The sequence below is a fragment of the Grammomys surdaster genome, unplaced genomic scaffold (assembly GCF_004785775.1).
Source record: "Grammomys surdaster isolate TR1022 unplaced genomic scaffold, NIH_TR_1.0 238, whole genome shotgun sequence".
Lineage (NCBI taxonomy): Eukaryota > Metazoa > Chordata > Mammalia > Rodentia > Muridae > Grammomys > Grammomys surdaster.
In genome coordinates, this window is record NW_021604683.1 from 3,546,766 (window position 1) to 3,567,631 (window position 20,866).

General features: G+C 53.5%; 1 protein-coding gene across 1 annotated transcript; it reads right to left on the bottom strand.

The window, feature by feature from the left end:
* Window positions 1-454: 454 nt before the first annotated feature.
* On the bottom strand, window positions 455-15,341 carry Chrna4 (cholinergic receptor nicotinic alpha 4 subunit). The gene is made up of 6 exons (XM_028774092.1): window positions 15,260-15,341; window positions 13,698-13,849; window positions 10,354-10,398; window positions 10,167-10,276; window positions 4,317-5,691; window positions 455-795 (listed from the first exon to the last, which is right to left on the bottom strand). The coding sequence occupies exons 1-6, from the start codon at window positions 15,339-15,341 to the stop codon at window positions 670-672; spliced, it is 1,890 nt and encodes a 629-aa protein (XP_028629925.1). The 3' UTR covers window positions 455-669.
* Between the last annotated feature and the right edge of the window lie 5,525 nt (window positions 15,342-20,866).

Below are 20,866 nucleotides of genomic sequence, written 5' to 3' on the forward strand. Positions count from 1 at the left end.
ATAGCTCACTGCTCTCTTTCTTACCAATTCACCCCAAACTAAACAAAATAAAAACCTACTCAGGCTACCTCATATGAGGTGAACTGGGAATCTATAGAACCCATATCTAAGGCTGCATGTGTGGGGTCTTTGAATTTAGACTCTTGTAGTCCACACTGCCGCAGAAGACTTGGGGTTCATGCTGTACACTAGCTCACCTCTGACACCTTTGAGTCAGAGAGCAGCCCAGCCTGGAGGGTTGAAGGGACCACATCATGGGGGGTGGGGGAGGGTGTGGCTAGCAGAGGCACAGTGAGAATTTCCTGGATCTTATGAATCCCACAGCATGAGGGGCTCTGGTTCCTCAAGGGGGATGAATTTTTGAGGCCTCATAGGATAACTGAGATCAACACTGGATCATTCTCTGTGACACAGATGGGTATGTGCTGTCTGTAAGCCAAGGAGTGACTGTCACTTGCTCTGGAGAAACTTTAATGGGGAGTCAGCCTGCAACTGTATCAGCCCTCAACTTGCTCCAACCAGGCCCATGGCCTGACTAGAACCAGGGCCAACTTCCAGCTCCCAAGAAGCAGCGTCTCTCTCCTAGGTGTCTCATGGCCGGTTTGGAAGATGTGGGTGACTGAGTCGCATGGCCCTACAGAGATCTGGGAGCTGGCAGCTGCTATGTCCCTAGATCATACCAGCCAGCCAGGGAGGCAGGAAGAGTCCTACAGTGCCCAGAAGGCAGACAATGATGAACATCCAGAGGAAGATTCGGTCAATGACCATGGCCACGTATTTCCAGTCCTCCTTCACCTGTAAACATAGACATGGGTCACTCTAGCTCCAAGATCCCATGAGCAGACAGAGAACCTTCTGGAACTTAGCACTATGAGCCATAGTTTCTGTATTTCCCATCAGATACACATCTGCACACAGATGTGGTAGAGAATCTGCTGGGTCAGAGTGGCTGCCTCAGGGTAGAACAGAGAGAGGTACCATACGGGGTGGACTGGATATCTATAGAACCTATATCTAAGGCTGCATATGTGGGGTCTTTGAATTCAGACTCTGGTCATCCACACTGCCATAGAAGACTTGGAGTTCATGCTGTACACTAGCTGGTCTTACCTGCTTGGCAGGCTGCCTAAACTCAAAATGTAGCTCATTGGGCCTACTTTGGACAGACACAGGGCCCATGACTTCAGGATGAAGGTTGTCTTATCTTTTCTAAAGCTAGTAGCACTATGGAGGCCGAGTCTACCTTCTCACAATGCAGATGTCAGAAGTGGATTCCAGAGGCTGGAGAGATGGCTCAGTGGTTAAGAGTACTGGCCGCTCTTCAAGAGATCCTGGGTTCAATTCCCAACTCACACATGGTAGCTCAACCATCCATAACTCAAGTTTCAGGGGATTTGACATACTCTTCTCGATTCTGCTGGCAGCAGGCATGCATGTGGTGCACAGACATACATGTAGCCAAAATATCCATATACATAGCATAACATTAAATTAAGAAAAAGTGGATCACCGGGCGGTGGTGGCGCACGCCTTTAATTCCAGCACTTGGGAGGCAGAGGCAGGCGGATTTCTGAGTTCGAGAGTTCGAGGCTAGCCTGGTCTACAGAGTGAGTTCCAGGACAGCCAGGGCTACACAGAGAAACCCTGTCTCGAAAAACCAAAAAAAAAAAAGAAAAAAGAAAAAGTGGATCTCAGAGAGATGTCAGCCTTGTGTCCTAGACCAGAAGGTAAGAGCCAGAACATGCTAGGTAATGGATTGATCACTAAGGCCATCTCAAAAGCAAGGGCTAAGTGAACAACTGTCCCCTGGTCTGGTTCTGACTATGCACACCCACTTCCTACGTGGGCACCATAGCCAGCCTGAGCGGGCACTGGTGTGGAGACAATGATGGTGGGAGATGGTCCATGGAGGGAGGAGGGTCCGAGACAGAGGGTGAACAGTGGCAACAAGCACACGTAAGAATGATGTATAAGTCCACCATCTGTGGCCACCCAATCAGTTATCATTAGACTATATAGCACATGGTGACAATGGAGTCCAAATGACTACTGGCTCTGTCTACAGGTTTTTCTGGATCCCAGTGTGAACTCTAGCTTCTGCCAGGGGCTGATGCAAGGCAGCCTACTTCCTCAATAAGTTCTCAGAAGCAAAGACTCAGGAGACTAATGCCTGGGTCTAACTAGGCCTGAGAATTAGCATTGTGTTGAAGGCAGTCTCTGCATGCAGATGTGTCTTTGTTCTCCAGACAGGGTGCCTGTCACACACTGTCTTGCTCCTTCCTCTTCACTGTCCTGGGAGCACATCATTTGTCTAGAAGGGCCTGTAATAACCCTGAAGCTTGATCAGAGCTGCACCAGAGACAGAGGACAAGGGGGCCCTGAGCCAGTCTGTGCATATATGTGAGTGGCAGGGAGTAAGATGTAGTAAGCAGAACTCAACCCAACCAAGGACACTTGGACTGGCTGCCCCAGTTGCAAGGGCTTCTACCCTGAGTTTTCAAAGGAATCATGGGTGTCCTGTTGGTTTAAGCCAAAAGTAAGTAGCCAAGTCTACTTAGAAAACTTCAGGATGAATAGATCTCTGCTAAATAAAATACCCCTTTAGGACTCCTCAGAGCAAATGGCTGTTTGGTGTTCCTCTTCCTCTCCCGGTACCTGGGACCAAGACTTCGAAGATGAAACACCACAGCTATGGACCAAAGCCCTGCTGTCCTGTCCCTATTAAGTCAGAAAGCTTCTTGGGGCCAGAACCAGGTCAGGCAGCTGCAGTAGGCCAGCAGAGATGGAGGAGGTCACAAGCCCCAGCCATGGGACTGTGCTGGAGATGCACTGGTTTCAGAAGGATTTCAGTTAAACTTGTCATATCCATCCTTCCTCTGTGGTCTCACTCCAGTGTCTGGAGCTCTCCCTCCACCCCAGCAAGAGAGTCCCAGAAACAAAATGTCTTTAAAATCCAGAATGTTCCAGAGACCTCCAGAAAGGCTTCACAAGTTCCAGGGACTTAATGGGGGTGACTCTGGGAGCCGATACCCATTCCTGGGATGTGAGAGCACCAGCCTCCTTTCTTTCCAGGGCTTGGCAGCTCCAGGAGACAAGCCACTAATGCCTGGGAGTGGACAACAGACAAACCCCAGGTTGAGTAGGAAGATGAGCAGAAGCCAGCAAAACCAAGGTCTCAGGAGGGACAATGACAAATACCAGCCCAGGGCAAGGTCAATGTAAAGATGCCACAGACATTTCAGCTGGCACAGCAGAGACAAAGGTAGGCCAGGAAAGGATTTCTCCTAATGCCTTCTTCACCTCGCCTCTCTCTGATTCTACACCCTAAACTGTGCCCCATCACAGACAGACCCAGATTTGGCAAGCAGCTTGCCTAGCACCAGGAGTTCTGCATCTCAGCATTATCTGATCCCAGACCCCAGCTTTGGAGACCCTTCTTGTAGCAGCCAGACAAACGTGAAAGAGCGATGATCAGACAGAACTGGAACTGCTTCCCGGCTCTGGTGAACAGCTAGCCAGCCATTTACCAGAGCTGCAATCTGGGAAAAGTGCAGGAGCACTTGTTTTCAGTCAGGAGATACAGAGGAACATGGACACTCTTTTTCAGGCTGCTGTAGAGTCAAAGCTGGAAGCACAAATAAGTGCAGGTAGACTGGCTAAGCACCTGTGTTCTGTCTCCAGATTCCTGAGGGCCTCACAGTGGGGCAGCACTATGTCCTTGCCCCACAACTCTTCAAAAGGAAAGATGGTGCGGGGCGGGGTGGGGGTGGGGGCTGCGGGGAGCACAGATTCTGGCAGCTCCACTTTCTTCCCTATGCCCTCTCAACCTTTCTAGGGTTCAAAGGGCCACTCTTCACCAGGTAGAAGCCCAGGGGAAAGCTGTTCTTGGGGTTACAGTGCAGCAGCAGCAGCAGCAGCAGCAGCAGCAGCAGCAGTCCCACTGCATTTTGCTGACTGCCAGTGTGGGACCTTGCCTGTCACCCAGGCATAGGTAGCCAGTAACAATCTGAACACTTCCAAGGAAGACCTTGTAGGTATTAGACTCATAGTGCTAGAAACAGTCTCTCAACCTGCTGCTTGGGAAACCTGGATGAAGGGACAGCATCTCAGTTTACTGTCCACCAGCTATCCTGTGCCGTGTTAACCCCAGCATGGCCTAGGGACCCTTGCATGCTAGGCAGAGACTACACTATGTATCCTCAAGGTGTGCAGCTTGTCTGGGGCCTTGATTTCTGGATCATGCGTGGGAAACACAAGACAACTCATCCTATCTGGGCCAGGACACTTCCCATGCACAGCCTTTGGCAAGGACTTACCGAGAAGTCTGTGTCTTCTGCCTTGAGGTGATCTGCAATGTATTGGACGCCTTCTACTGCCCGCGTCAGGGCTGGTGACAGGGGCAGGTGTTGGGGAGGTGCCTTGGTGCCTCCAGTCTTGAGCACAGTGACGGGGGACACAGGAGATGGTTCCTTGCATGTGCATTTGCATGGAGAGGCCTGGTCTGACACTGGAAGCTGGGATGGACGGGCCTTCAGGGAGGCTAGGGAGCCAGTGGGCTTGCTGTCAGCCAGGGAGGCAGCTCCATCTTGGGAAACACAGTACTGGATACTCCGAGACCGGCAGCGGATGCCACCCTCTGCTGCTTCTTGAGAGCTGGGCACATGCTGGACACTCAGGGACCTGGCTTTGATGAGCACTGGGGCCCCACTGCTATTGGGTAGGTGACAGGAACCAGGTGATGGACAGGGACTGGCCTTCTCAACCTCTGATGTCTTCAAGTCAGGGACCTTGTGGGACGGTGACCTGCATGTAGTCTGGGTCTCAACTGCTGTGTCCATGGGGTTGCAGAAAGTTGGGGCAGGTGACAGGCCTTGGTTGCAGATGTCACCCAAGATACCAGGCTCGCCTTCAGGCTCTGGCCAGAAACGAGGGGCATTGGCCATCTTGTGCATGGACTCAATAAGTCTCCGGCAGTTGTCTTTGACCACAGATGGGCGCTTCATGAAGAGGAGGCGTGGCACGATGTCCAGGAAGACTCTGCGCACCCAGGCGGGCATGGTATGTGTGCGCGGTGAGCGGTGGTGTACATTGAGCACGAAGACCGTGATGACGATGGAGAGGGTGACGAAGATCATGGTGAAGAGCAGGTACTCGCCGATGAGCGGGATGACCAGCGAGGTGGACGGGATGATCTCGGTGATGAGCAGAAGGAAGACGGTGAGAGAGAGCAGCACCGAGATGCACAGCGTGACCTTCTCACCGCACTCCGAGGGCAGATAGAAGACCAGCACTGTGAGACAGGAGATGAGCAGGCACGGGATGATGAGGTTGATGGTGTAGAACAGCGGCAGCCGGCGGATGATGAAGGCGTAGGTGATGTCGGGATAGATCTCGGCACAGCATTCGTACTTCCTGGTGTTGTAGGTGCCCACGGCATCCACAATGACCCACTCCCCACTTTCCCAGAAGTCCAGTTGGTCCACACGGCTATGCATGCTCACCAAGTCAATCTTGGCCTTGTCATAGGTCCAGGATCCAAACTTCATGGTACAGTTCTGCTGGTCGAAGGGAAAGAAGGTGACGTCGATGCTGCAGGAGCTCTTATAGATGGCTGGGGGTGTCCACTGCACACGCCCGTCATAGAACAGGTGGGCTTTGGTCAGGTGGGTGACTGCAAAGTCCCCATCCGCACTGGCAGGAAGCGAGAGAAAGAGCAATGAGGTCTGCCCCTCCATACACCACACCCATGAACATTCATGCGAAGAAAGCCTCCCAGCCCGACTGACAGCTCCGCCAGCTGTGTGTGCACAGAATGCAGGACTATGTGTAGTGGTGCATGTAGTCTGGGCCGTCACTCACCTGTGTGCTTCAGTTTCTCACCCTTGAGTCAAGGCGACACGTGGTTCGGAAAAGACAGAGATAAATGGTGTCTGCGCCAGTGAGCAGAGTTAGTGTTGCAGTTCTTATTCATTGCTATTGTGAAGACACAGGGTGGGACCAAACCACCGGCTTCTGAGCACCGATTGCCTCCATGAATTTGCATTTGTACCTCTATTCAGAGGGGCCTGGGCCACCTCTGCTTATTGAGGCACCGTGGGACTTTCCCTTAGCCTCCACCTGAGCGTCTCATGTACTGAGGGAGGGGCTGGCACCTGTCCTCTTCAGTTTAGGAACTGACAATTGGCCTCTATAGTGTGTTATGGATATCGCGGAGGTCCCTGCAGGACCATAGCAAGCCCACTGTGCATGGACAGTATGTGTCCACAGTGGTAAGACAAGAGGGCCCTGAAGCCTCATCTGGGAGAATAGGACCTGCTGGGCCAAGAAGCAGAGAGATGAGACAAGCAAGACTTCTTTCCCATCATCCACGAAGAGGATCCCACATCAAGCAGTTGTTCATCGTGTCCTGATTAATGGATCATCTTGCTGGAGGCCAGTTGGCTTCTCTGCCCATCTTATCCATACAGAAGACACCAGGTATGGAAATGACAATGCATAGGTGACCGCGGTGCCTCCCAGGACAAATACCCCTGGATTGAGCCCATATTCAGGATGGATCTACCCTGACCTTCTGACGCTTGAGCCTGAGAAGGCCTCTTTCTCTCCACTGGCACCAAGATTTTGGAGGCTACCTCCCTACAGGGCATGGCACAGGCTGGATGTGGACTCCAGCTGTCTAATCCAGCCTCCAGTGTCGATTGTTGGCTTCTTGCCTCTCTCTGCCTTGGGGGATGTTTGTCAGGTTGAGCAGCGGCACATGGAGATGCTGTCCTCCAGGCCCGTCCTCTCGAGCAGAGTTCCAGCCTTGACCTCTGAGCTTCTCGAACGATGCTGCTATGCCTCATTTTACACATTATTGGAATTTGGTGACACTGGGAAGCAGCTCTCATGAAGCCTTCCTCGTTCTGCTCACCTCCACGACCCTCTCCAGAACTGGTCTTCTACAGCCTCTACTCTATTTGTCCCGTGGAACCTGGGCTGCAGTGCCACTCTTTAGGTCTTGGCTTCCTCACAGGCCGGGGCTGTTCACTCCGGTCTTAGATTAGCATTCACAGACCGTGAGAGAGCAATGCCCTAACGTGGTTGGGCAAACACTGCCAGCTTCAGCTCGGAAACGCTGACGGGGAAACCTCAATTTATAGCTAACGAGCTCTCTGAAGCCTGATTAGATCCCTCAGTAATGGCACCTGCATGCATCGGTTTGGTCTCGACACTCATATGACAGTGTAGCTCAGAGCCACAGGCTCTAGAACCCTCTGTCTACCCCTATTCCCCTATGTCCATTATTTTTCCCACCTAAATTTACAGTCCTGGATCATTGGCTAGTGTCCTTCAAGGCTCTTAGGCAGAAGGATCCAGGTCCATGAATTTCATCAGCCAACTGGCTCTGCACCCTGACCAGCTTCTCAGGTCTAGACCAGGGTCCATGGTGGCCTCCCGGGAATCTTAGTGGCCCTTCCTATGCTAGTCTAAATCCTGCAGTACCATTCCCAAGTCCAGAAGACTTGAGCCTCTCATGGTCTCAGTGGGTGCCAACCCTGAACCTTCCTGCACATTAACACATCCTGGGCTAATGCCACCAGTTTTCTCCTGTGTAGCTGATCTGCATACGGAAGAACCTGGAAATGCTGCTGTCTTTATGCACCCCAATAAGGCTCCTGGCTGCACATTGCACAGAGAACAGCCTAGCTTCCACAGAAGCTGAGGTTCCCTCCGGGTACACGGGGGTGGATCTTGCGGCACATTTTGGGCCGTGTGGAATCAGGCTTGGTTTCATTTCCTTCTCTCAGTCCCATCTCTCCAAAAAAAATCAAAGCCTCAACACTCCAGGCACAAATTTAAATTCTCCTACAGTCAGTGAGTAGATCCTCTGCTTTGCAAATATTCCGGAGGGCAGGCAGGGGAGGCTGCAACCAGTTGGCAGACAGGGGGCCCTCAGGGCTCACTTGAATCTGTAGCTCCCATCTGCAGCCTGGGTTGCTGGGTCTAGATTTCCCACCCCTGAAACACACTGGGGGCTCAGTAGTCACATCTCAGGTTACTGTGGTTCCATCTGCCTTCATCCATACTCGTCACAGTTGGGGCTAGTACGATTGCTCTTCCTGCCCTGCCTAGCATGGCTGGGTCCCCCTTGTGAGTTTTCCAGAGCACCTAAACCTGAGTGTAGGGTTCCCTCTGAGGTTGCTGACAGGTCCCAAGTGCACTCTCTGGGGGCGGAGTTCTCTGAGGATGGCAGTGTGGCCCATCTCCTTCAGATTCCGGCCCTGCTTCCACGTGACACTGCCACAAAACCCCAGTTATGAAAAAGGTGACAGTAGAGTCCACAGGGCTCAGCACGCTGTATACTACTTCTGGCTGCCTTTTCTTCTTATAGTGCCAAGGGTAAGGGTCTCAGAATGCTCAAAGGATATTGCTGTCCCAGGGACCATACCACTGGCAGCCCAGCTATGCACCAGGACATCGGGTTCCTCAAGTGGGCTATCAGCCTTTCATGGCAAGGCTGCTGATGCCTGTTTCCAGTTCTGTACCTGAGAGTCCCCAGGAAACCAGAGGAAGCACAAGCATTTGGGTCCTAGAGCCATCCAATGTGAGTTAGTGGATTCAATGAGCTAGCCGGTAGCTGGAGGAGGGTGGGTCCTAGATTCTATCTACCCTAAGAGGCCCCATCACATGAGGCTGCATTTCAGAGGCAAGTGTGAGACCTTGATTGCCCTGTAGCAGGTGGAGAGTTTCTGGGCTTCCAGGAGAGGGAGCCCCAAGTCAACAAAAAAAGAGTGGGGACTCCCATGTCCAGCACTGGGACCAGCCATCTGGCTAGCAGCTGCTGGAAATGGCCTTCCTGCCTGCCAGCAAGAGTCCTATCAACCCTCACCAGCTCCAAGTCCTGTTCAGATAGACCTCAAGTACTCATCTCCAGCCACACAAAAAAGGAGATCTGCCCCTTTCACAGTATCCTAGCAGGTAGAAGAGATAAAAAGGTGACCTTAGAGGGGTGGAAACTTCTGAGTGCTTGTCTGCAGTAGCTTGATGCTGGGCTGACTATTGGCTCCCCCCACCACCTACTCCTCTGCCTAACAAATACCACCCAGGAAATGAATATCCTTCCTTGTCATGGGTTCAATAGGCTGCCCAGAGTAGATTTAGTACTTGATCCCAGGATTTGAGGGTGGAACAAGCAGAGTGTTGGACCCCAGAAAGGCCCAGTAGCTAGAAACTTCCCAGGGTTCAAGGCTCAGCATGATTGCTACAGAAGACAGAGAGTCATTCTGAGGGGAGAGCAGGAATTGTAGACCTTGCCCTTCCCTGACATATATGCTCATTCTTAAGCTCACCCATAACTCACTCTGGAAAACCACCTTCAGCTCCTTCTACAAGCCGAGGATGTGGCTAGTACTCCACTCAATTAAAAAGGAAGAGAACCTCAGTCATTCTTAATCAAATAGGAGCATTTGTAGGTCAGACGGGCACCCCAGGGTCTGGAGGGGACTGTTGGCAGATGGCTGGGACTAGGGGGTAGAAAAGCTTCTGTTTGTTTTGTCTGTAAATACTGCGGAAGCTGCTGCCCACCCAAACCCTGAGGGAATAGAGCATCACCTCGGGAAGACTCAGCTCAGAAAGCCAGCTGCTCCCTAGCCGGGTTCCCAGGAAAGACAAGTGTGAAGATGCCCATTTCCTGTCTTGTCACCACTTAACTGGGTCTGTCTCCATGTGGACTTGAGCTTCCAGGAGCTGAGGCAGGGTGTGAGCTGATCTTGAGAGCCGGGTTTGCCCACTGGCTCGATGCCCAGTGTTGGATACAGCATGGAGTCAGGACCAAGAAGAGCAGAGGCGTGGCTTTGTGGGAAAGCCACTTCTCTTGCTCTTTACCTACTTCCAAAGTCCCCTGCATCAGTGATCAATCAAACTGTGACTTGTGCATGGCAGGGGTTAAGGGTACCTGCCTGAGATGGGGCTTGCAGTCACTGCCAGGGGAGAATGTCCAATCCATTCTCTGCCCTTAGGAGACCAGCAGAACTAGAAGCTCTCCAGACCTCAGAGCGGGTACCCCCAGGGGCTAGTGGCCACACCAGCCCGTTGGACTTCCTCTCCATTTGCTCCTCTTTGTCCCTAGCGGCTTCTGTGCTGGGTGGGGCCTGACCTCACCTGCCAGGGCCCACAGGGCTTACTTGTTGTAGAGGACGATGTCAGGCCTCCAGATGAGTTCCGAGGGAATGCGGATGGAGGTGACATTCTCATAGTCGCCAGGGTCCCAGCGCAGCTTGTAGTCATGCCACTCCTGGGTGGGAGTGGAGAGCCGTGTGTGAGGGGGATATGAGGCAGAGGGCAGAGGCTGGGGATGCCCTCCCCACTCACCTGCTTCACCCACACGTTGGTCGTCATCATCTGGTTCTTCTCATCCTAGGGCACAAGTAAGAAAGGAGCTTGAGGTCCCCCTCAGTAACAGATATGTCCCAGCCTAGATCTACTTATCCATAGCTAGCTGTAGGTGTGGATAAGCAGCGCTAAACTTCAGGAGGGAAGGAATGCCTCAGCTCTGTAGGTAACGCAGCCTAAGGAAAGCTAGGGATAGGAGACAAGGACCCTGGAGCCTTTCCAGAAAGACATTGAGGGATAAGCTCAGCTCCAAATGGACCCTAGGCTCCATGTAGACTGAGTCGAGTTCCCAGAAATCTGACAGCCTTTTCCACCCACATTGCTCCCTCCCTCTTCCTCTGCAGATGAAACCCATGTGCTGCTATCAAAGCCACTGGCTGGGGAGGCCTTGACAAAACTACCCCTCTCCCAGAGCCAAGGTGGATATCATAGGACGATTCTGGTAGTTTCACCTCAAGGTCACCATGTAACAACCAGTCAGGCTGAGGAGATCTAAGCTATAGTTTCCTCTGTGAGGTCTCTTACAGCTACTGCCCCAATCTACCTACCCTCCCTATGCCTTTATTTCCCCTCTGTGCCATAGGAATGGGCCCCTTTGCTTCATTCTTGGTGGAGAACCTCAGGTTAGAGTCCCATGTTCTGAGCAGTCAGTTCCTAAAACAGACAGGACCCTTGTGAATAACAAGCCCTGGTTCAGGCACAGGGGTCTTTGGGGACAGAAAGGCATCCTTAGCCATATCTTTTAGCCACTCAGTACTCAGGAGGGGCCTGCAAACTCAAGCCCACAGTCTAGGGAACAGCACTGAGCCTTGCCCGAGCGCAGGAAGGTCTGATGTGTGCACCTCATACTGGGCAGCTGACTTCCCAATCTAGACCAACATTTTCCTTCATGACAAACATGAAGCATGACAAACAGGCTTCTCAGAGGACCTAACCAAGGAGATCCCAAGGCATCTAGCAAGAAAGTGTCTTGCCAAGAATAACTCCTGCCCCACAAAAGTCCTTATAGGCTGGTATGTGTGGGGAGGCTGCACCCGCTGAATGCCCAGCCTTAGGCCTGGGTCTTCTCCAGTACAGTCACCTAGGAAGGTCACCCAGTTGCCTGACCAAGTCTTCTCCCTGAGAGAGAAGACAGAATGCAGAACAGTCTATAGGCTGCTGCTTCCTGTGCTGCCTGCATGAGCTGGCTCATCCCTGAATGAGCTAGTCTGCAGCAACCTCATCCCTGCATGACCTTGACCCATACTCAAGGAAGCCAGGAATGGAAGACTGTCTGCTTCATCCCATAAGGCCTCCGGGATCATCAGAACAAATTTGACTCTGGGTTGGTTGGGTCTTCCTTTCCTAGCATAGCCCTTCCAGCTGCACGTGGCCGTCACACTTCAGGGGCCTTTGATGCTGCAGACGTGACGTAGAGCGGTTGAGCTCATTTCGCAAGGGCTCAGCATTGGGCTAGGAAACCACTGGGGATCCAGTAGTCTTCTCTGCAGCTGATGCTTGGGTATGAATTCAAGCAAATCACTTACTGAATGCAGACCTCAAAGAGGACATCCGTAGTAGATATGGTGGTTTACAAAGGCAGGGTAAGCACTATGATGGGGGCACCTGGATCTCAGCCCTTAGTGGAAGAAAGCAAAGCAGGCCAGACACAAGGTAGAGCTTTCTACACAAATGTAGCCATGAAGCTCCAACATGTACAGTGTCAACCTAGAACCAGCACTTCCCTTTTAGCAATGTCAAGGTGCCTGGCAAGGCGTGGGGTGTAACTTTGGGACACCCTCAAACCAGGCTCAGGAACTATCTATATGCATGTGTATACACGTTCACACATGGCCTTAGCTAGATCAGGGGCAGTGATCAGGCCTGGGAGCCATGTCCCTCACAGAAATCTTGGTGCTGGTTATGCTTTGGGCCTCAATGTCTCCAGAGAGAGAGACAGAGACAGAGACAGAGACAAACACAGAGAGAGAGAGACAGAGAGACTGAGAGGCAGAGAGAGACTGAGCTTAGACAGCCTTAGGCAGACCTGGTGGTGGCCTCCTCAGTACCTTGAGCTGCTGCCAACAGTCGCTTCTGCCAGACACTACTTTGTAACTGTGTTTGCAAACCTCAGCAAGGTTGAGGGGCCTGTACATCTTGCACTGTCCTTGATGTCCCCCAGCCAGGGACACAGTTGGAACCATTCGGGGGGCCAAATGCTGGGCTCTCCTGAGAATGACACTTAGTGTCTGGCTCTGAGTAGATTCAACAGGCAAGGTCTCTGTGTCCAATCCCATCAGCCTGAAGCCCTGGGATGTTGCTGGCTCTGTCAAAGATAGCATAGTTGCTCTCAGCTCACGTCAGGAAAGTACAAGTAATGGCTGAGAATCACCCAACATGTTCAGTGCCAGCCTCGAGCCAACACTTCTCCTTGTAGCAGAGTGTGGGGAGGGCTTTTAGGGCACTGAAGGCTCTGCAGGGACAGGTCTCTCTCCTCCAGTCCAGACTTTGTCCCTGAACCCAGCAAAGCCTAGTATGGAAAACCCAAGCTTACTAAATCAGATGGCCTTTGACTGCCCTCACTGGTAAGGTCATGTCTTCCCAGCATGACTCCACTAGCCAGGAGAGAACCCATGCTGAAGCCCAGCACGAACAGGGCAGAGCCTTGGGTGGTACTGAAAGACAGGTGTGAACCAACCCATGGGGGATTCCTCTAAGGCTGGTCTCACCCCACATGAAGCATCTGAGCCTGGCCAGGAAAGGCTGAGTCCTAACAGAGCAACTCAGCCTCACATGAGACCAGCTTCCTATAGTATACTTCCCTGGGCCAGGACCTTGTCTCTTGTGGTTCCTCCAGGATTCCTTGGAGGAAGATCACTTCCTAGCTCACATATGTCCTCCGAGAAGTCTTCCTGGACCCTCACTAGGAAAATGAACAGATGGAGATAAACAGGACCTTGGTGGCCTCTGGAGTCAGCCTGAAATCAATGTGCTCCCCTGCCCCCGCCATACAACAGTGGCCACTCGAAGGATGCCACAACCAAAGTTTCCATAGCCTAGCTGATGAGGAAGGAATTGGCGCTCCTATACCCACAGAAGCGTTTTCCTGATCTTTACTCCAAAAGGAGCCCTGCTTACTTCAGGAAACATGGCCACTAGCTTTCCTATGAACAAGTCCAGAGTCACAGTGCTCACCTCCCTTCCCCAGTGCTGAGCACCTGCTGAGGCTCAGGATGACATTTTTCTGGCAACCTTGGTTGAACCCAGCCACATGGAATGTCTGTGTGTTAACTCCTGCATTGGCCCCATTGTCCTATGCAATCCCTGGCCGTCCCCATGCCTACCACATCAATGAGCTGAGCAATGGACAAGCCAAAGCGGACAAGGACCACATCTGAGATATTGGCGACTGGCCGAGACCACTTGTTGTAGCCGGAGAAGAGTCTCTTCAGGAGCCGTTCCTCCGCATGGGCCCGGGTCTCTATGTGGCTGCTAGCTGTTGGGGGAGACGGGAGGTTTAAGGACAGGTGACTGCAGAGGCTGCCCCTCCAACCCCACACCAGGCCCCATACCATCAGAGACCTTCCTTCTCATTCCTCTTACACCGTTCCTTCACCTCAGGGACCCTGGGCATGCTGCCTTGTTTCCCTGTGCCCCCACCCCTCCCCTCAAGGAAGCCTTTCCAGAACCCCAAGAATGAATGGGTCAGGCCCTCCTGCACTCCACCAGGAAAACAAGACAACTGACACAGTGAACACTGAATTAATTACGTAGAGTTCCCCTGCAGACAATCACTTTGGATGGAAGTGCCCTATCTCCAGTGACCGGCAGAGACAAAGGACATGGAGTGACAGCAGGGGGGTGGGGATGGTGATGGTGGCAGAAGGTGCATGGGGCAGCTAGGATGGGGGATGAATGAAAGAGGATGGGGGACCACTTCCCATGGCTGCAGGAGCTTGAGCCTCTGTCCACAGGACTGGTCTTACTGCCTGGGCTTCTAGTGTACACCCTGACAATGAATGCAGACCCTTAGGGCCACCAGCACCCTGTGTTCATAGACGGATACAAGATGTCACGGATAACGGTCACACTGTTTCACGAAGAGGATGGTCCCCCAGCCAGCAGCCCATCTGTGTCCTCTCCGTCGACCCCCCACGTGGCTAGGGGACCTCCCCACCTCCATTTGCTGGATTGCTGCATCAAAAGAGGGGGTTGGGAAGAAAGAGGGGAGCCTCTGCTGTCTGCTGGCTCTTGCTTACCTGAGAGACACGGGAACTCCTCAAGAGGGGACTCCTAGAGTCCCCTCAACCCCCACAGCCTCCTCCTCCCTCAACCTCATTCTTCCTGGTATCTTGGACCAACCAGTAAGGCACAGCCAGCCCCTCTGCTCAGTGGGAAGGCCAGGATTAAATAACTGCAGGAAGCCCCATCACGGGTTAGAGTGAAAGGTGTCCGCTTAGAAGAAGAGAGGTGGAGGAAGCCTTGGGGAGCAGAAAGGGTAGTTCCAGGGGCAGGAGCAGATCCCTGAAAACAGGGACAGACATGGGGGCGGTCTGAAGGCGAGATTTGGCAGGATGGAACCTCCCTCCTAAGTGAACTCCACCTCTATCCTACTTGGAGGTTCTGGTTCCAGCTCGGAAATGCAGCCAGACCACCCTCCCCCACCCCCTACCCCCGCCTTCACTCAAACCCCCTCTCCCAGCACTTGGAGGTTGATTCCTTCCTCTCTGGCTCAGCTAGCACCGCAGGACATCGGAGCTGTAGTGGGTGGAAGAGTCTCTGTGGCTATCCCGTTGCGCGCACCCGCGGCTTGGCACCGCAGCCCGGGGCCTCCTCTCCCCTAGCCCCAGAGTCCCAGGTGCCAGGACCCGGGAGAAAAAGGCCCGTTTCGCGTTTCGAAACTTACCAGGCAAGAGGCCGGTCCCTAAGAGCAGCAGTAGCGGCAGTAGCAGCAGCGGCGGCGGCGCCCCGGGGCCCCCGATCTCCATGGCGCACCGAGCGGGCTCTAGACGAGGGCGGCTCCCGGCTTTGCCGCGCCTCCGCTCCGAGACCCGCGCGCACCCAACTTCATGCCCCGTGCCGCGGCCGCTTGTCCCCAAGCCAGGCTCCGCAGCTCGTCCCGCGGGGCGCGGCGGCGGGGCGGGAGCTCGAGGTTGTGGGCTCCGCGGCGCGGCCCCGCCCGGACCTGCTGCCTCCAGCCGCCGGCGAGAGGGGAGGAGGGGGAGGGACTGAAGGGAGGAGGAAGAGGGCGGGAGGAGGGGGCGGACCGGGCCTGGAGGGTGTGTGGAGGCCGTGCTCGGCCCCTTGTGGGGGTAAAGTTTCCTTGTCCTCCCGAGGTTCGCGACGTGCCGGGAGGGGCTGGGGACTCCCTGGTCATTCCAGCAATCTCGGCGCCTTTTAGAAATGAGCCCCCAACCCTGGTCTCCAGCCCTAACCCTGCCGGCAGCATGAAGACTGCGGGTGCGCATTCAGAGACTGTGCGCGCGAGGAGGGCGCCCTGTTCAGCACTGGCCAACTCCATCACTTCACCCCTCCTTGGCGTGACTGTTTGCAGTTTGGAAATAACAAGTCTTCCTCAGTCTAACACTGAGGAAAGAACCCATTCCCCATTAGCCTCCCGCCCTCCTTCTGCACATCAAGCCCAAAAATCATCCTGCGACGCCCAGGCCTTGCGCCACCCTTCTAGTGAGAAGAGCCTGGTGTCCAGACCTTCGCAGGGCCAGCTCGGGACTAAGGTCCATCTTTGTCCTTTTCAAGTGTGCAGATTCTCTGCCCCTGCCTTTTCGGTAGACTGTGCCGGCATGAAAGCAGTTCTCCACCCCAGCTCTGTGGGCAGTGATCTACTGGGGAGAGGACAGGTGCCTGGAGACAAGCTGCAGGGTGCTAGGGGTGGTCCTGAGGGATGCCACTAAGGAGGAGGTGCTCGGGTCCTTTGGTTCCTAGGGCGACTCAGGGGGAGGGGAGTGGCGGGGGTGGGGTGGGAGGGACGTCTGAGCAGCAGGTGCTGGAAGGAGAGGCGATGGTCTGTGGGCATTAGTTCCCCAAGAAGAAAGAAACCCTGTCCAACAACAAAAGCCAAATGTATCCCAACCCTGCCTTGTCCCAGAGACTCTGCAGCCTGCTCCAAGGCCCTAGATGGAGACAATCCTGAGGTTGAAGGCAAGAAAGTGCCGGCTCTGTCCCTATAGCACATACCTCTCTGTCCCCAGGCATGGTGGCTCTGAGGCTGATTGTCCCTCTGTCCCTCTGTCCTTCCATGCGACACCCCCAACAGTATTGGTGGTTTTCGTGGTCCAGCTTCTGCTCCCATGCCTACCCTCCTCTTTCCCGTCTCTCCACCTTGCCCCGCCTCCTCTGTCTGCCCCATCCAACAGTAGTGTACCTAGCTCTCTTGCTCTCTGGCCTACAGTGAATACATATGTCACACACCTGCTCTGGGACCTTCAGGCGCCTCTAGGTCACAGAAGCCATCTGTCTATACCCTGTGAGCAGAGCCTACAGAACAGACTTCCAAAATATTCTCCTCCCGGGCAGAGCACCTCCGCAGTGGCTATTGTTCTCCTCCTGTGCCTTCCTAGATGCTGGCCCAAACACTGAGAATGTGTTGGTATGCCAGACTCCCACAGTATCCTCAAAGGCCAGTTCTTACCTTACCTATGCCTTTCCTAAAGTAGGCGCAGAAAGATTTAAGCAACTTGCTCACGATCACACATTCAGTAGTGGGATCCTAAAACAGGCCATCGAGCTTCAGAGCAGGCACCCTGACCCCACGTGAAGAATGTTTTTTGAGTACTCCCTTCCTTTCTGCCTGGAGACTTTCCAGGACTCAAAGGAAAGCCTGGCTTTCTCAGTAGAACTCAACTTTTTCCACAATCACCAATAGGTGATCCCTTTTGGTGTCCCACCCCCTCCCCCTGCTTAGTTTGTCCTCATCCACCTCTGTCACCCAAAGAGTCAGACCCTGGCTCCATACTTGATGTATTTACTAGCCCATCCCTGCACTAGCTGGGTATTCTTAAGCACACTTGGACGAATAAATCAGCTTGTGGCTGAGCACTGCCTGTGGGACAGAAAGCAAGCCTGTGTAAGGCTTAGCATGGTGGACCCCAAGAGATCTGAGGAGAGCAGCAAGGCCAATAGATCCCACATGGGAAAACTGCAGCTGGACCTGGGTCTACAGCCATCTTATGTGACACCTCTGTTTCATACTAGCACAGAACAAGGGATTTTCTTATGTGACTGTACACAGCCAATTCTATCTTCTATTAATACCAGAAGTCAAAGATGGAGGCAGAGTGGTGTGTGCCTATAATTCCAGCACTCAGAGGCTGAGACAGGAGGACTGCCACAAGTTCAAAGTAAGGCTGGGCTATATCATGAGTTCGAGGTCAGCCTGGACTACAGTGTTAGATCCTCTTAAATATATAGAAGTTGCCAACCATGATCCAGGTCCTTTGGCGTTTCTTCCAGCTACCCTGGAACTCTGATTAGGTGCTGTCATTCAGACATGGCTGTGGAGAAAGATACACAGACTAAGGCTTCTCTCTGCCTCTGAGTTTTAGTACTCCCTAGGTTCAGGGATGAGGGTCTTGACCCCTGCCCAAATGGCAAATCAAAACCCTCTTTTGGGTAAAGCTGCTTTGCTTTCTCCATCCTGAGTCTAACTAGCAGTTTCATCTTTTGACTGCCTTGAGTTGCTCTGGAGTCAGAGGGTAGGAAAGGGGTGGTGAGCTGGGTGAGCCCTCAGAGGCTTCCAGAAAAAGGTGCACAGGAGCAGTGTCGATGCAGTGGTGTCCACTTGTACCTGGGGATTTGTTTAGTGTACAGGCTTTGGCATCTGCTATCTGAGTCTGTTGGTACAACCTCAGACTCTTGATTTCCTGCAGCCTTTTCCAGACAACTCAGATGTAGGAGCCTCAGACCAAATCTGAATTAGACCCTGGCTTATGACTGAGTCAGGAGGAACTGAGAGTTTCTTGGGGGCAGCTCAACTCTGTTGCCTGTCTCTCTTCACAGCTTCTAGGGACAGGCTTTGTGCCCAGCCTTCCAGGTTGAGCGGTCTGGGACAGTGGCTCACACCAGCAGGCAGTCTCTCTTGGGGCAAAAGGCCAGGTGGGGGTCAGTTCCACCCTCAGGGCATTGCTGACACAGCCCTGTGCACCATGTTTACTAGTTCACACACATCTGCCTGGCTGGTTGACTTTCCCTGCGGATTTGCTAATGCAGCAGATTAATCAGTCTCACTCATTAATTCGTAGGCCCCCTTCTGCCCCACCTGCTGGCTAGAAACTACTGCTGGGGACCCTGGGAATCCTGGCAGCAAGTGAAGCTCTTACTGAGGGCATTAGACAAGAAAAGCCCAGTTTACAAGTCTATAGACTACTCTGGGAAGAAGGTTAGAGTGACCCTGAGGCCAGAGTCGTGTGTCCCTGAGGGTGGGGGTGCAGCAAGCCCCTGCACAGGCCTCTCTCCCTGGCTGTTATTTCTCCTCCAGGATCCTGCTGCCCAACTGGACAGGTAGTTCTAAAGATATAGGCCTCTGAGGGGACTTCCCTCCCTCTCTCTGCCCTCTCTACCCTACACCCTGTCCCAAGGACATTTCCATGGTAACCATCTGCTGGTATAAACAGGGATTCATATAGAGGCTGTGTCCGCTACACCAGGCCTCCATCCCACAAGGGTGTGTGAGTCCAAGTGGGGAGGCTCTGGGCCTGACACACAGGCAGGGATGTTAGTGTGGCCAGGTGTGTGTGTTGAATGCAGATGGAGGAAAAGATGTATAGCAGAAGGAAAGAAGACAGGAGGCAGGGACAGACGGAGGGAGGGAGAGCAGAAGAATGAAGGAAGGGAGGAAAGAAATATCTGTCTCCAGGGCCTTGCTCGATCACTCTCAACCCCACTCCTGGACCAGGCTCAACCAGGCTGAGGGTTCCTCTGAGATGACTAGGGCTCATGGGCAGGTGGCTACAGAGAGCAGCAGGAGCACAGGGAGAGGGAACTCGAGGCCAGGTCTTGTCTAGCAGGAGCAGAGACATGAAAGCTCAGAACACTTGCTCACCATCATCAACCCTGCGAGTACAGGGGGCTGGGCTATACTTCCTTCCCCTCTCTGATCAGAACTCATCCTCACCCTTGGCTGCTCTGGGTGTTCCTAGCCCAGGACACTACCAGTCACTCCAAGTTCCAGTCATGTTCTGAAGCAGAGTGACCAAGCTGCAGGCTATACCTGGTGCCTCGGTGGCAGCTCCAGGTCTGTAGGGAGGGAGGTCCTTGACACCCTGAAGTCTGGTTCTGGGTTAAGGGGACGTGTCATCCGGGGTTAGCAGCTGCCAGCATGCTAGCCAGGATCATCTATGGCTGTGGCTAGCGTGTGAAAAGCCCACTTTCATTGTTTTAGCAGACGGAGGACCTCCTTCCTCACCTGACTTCCTGTGGGTGCTCCTCTTTGCCGATAGGGCATCGATTTTGCAAAGCTGGGGCAGTCAGTGCTCTGCCTTCCTCCCACCACCGGCACCTCAGCACTCAGCGCTTAACTCTCTATGAATACTCTGAGGAGGGCTCCAGCTCCAGGGAGCACTGTGGTGATGAATGAGAGAGATCACCCGGCTGGCTCCAAGTTTTGCCGCTGGCCCAGAGACAGCATCATGGCTGGCAGCCAGAGCTGATTTAGAACTGCTCAGCCCCTCCCACGCAGTGACCTCAGGCAAGCCATTCACTTTCCTGAGTCTTGGTTTCCTCAGCTGTTGAATGAGGTAGCAATGGTCCCGTGTTATTGGTGCTAAGGACCAGGTGCCTGGATTACCCTTTAACTTCCTGGTTGTTTGGAACTCTCATGGGAAAATCCCAGTGCCAACATTTATGATCTACAACTTCAGAGTCTAGCATGGGGCAGACTAGGTATGACACAACCCAGAGGGGTAGCCCTGTCTCCTTGTTTGTGCCTCAGCACTTATGTGTCCAAGGCTCAGGAACATTGGCCTCAATCCCCTTCAGGGACCACAACCACACGCAGGTCCTACCCCTGGCAACCAGAGCCTAAATCTCCCAATACCTGCTGATTCCCACCCCTGAGACACAGCTTGGGCCCTGCAGCTGATGCTAAAGCAGGTGGTGGGTCTCAGGCTCTTTGTGAAGAATTTTGTCCTGACAGGCTGACAAAGAAAAGCCCTTTGTCCCCACCAGCTGGCCGCCTGCAAATGATTCCAGCCAGAGTCCCTCAGAAACCGCCTCTGTGAAGGATCGATGCAGCTCCCACCCTGAGGGACATAACCAGGACAGGAGGGACAAGAGATGGTAGCCTCGGCTTCCCTGTGGAGGCGGGTGGGGGAGGGGCAGCCTCCTGAATCAATCTGCACTTGTCAGCTGCAGGGCCAGCCAGGGATTAAGTGACCCTCTGGGGAGAAGGCAAGGTCCTTCTGGAAAATTCTCCTTCACCTCCAACTCACCTTGTTTCTTATTCCTCCAAGCCTGGTCAGGTGGATTCCTGTGGTCCTGCATGGAGCGGATATCCTGA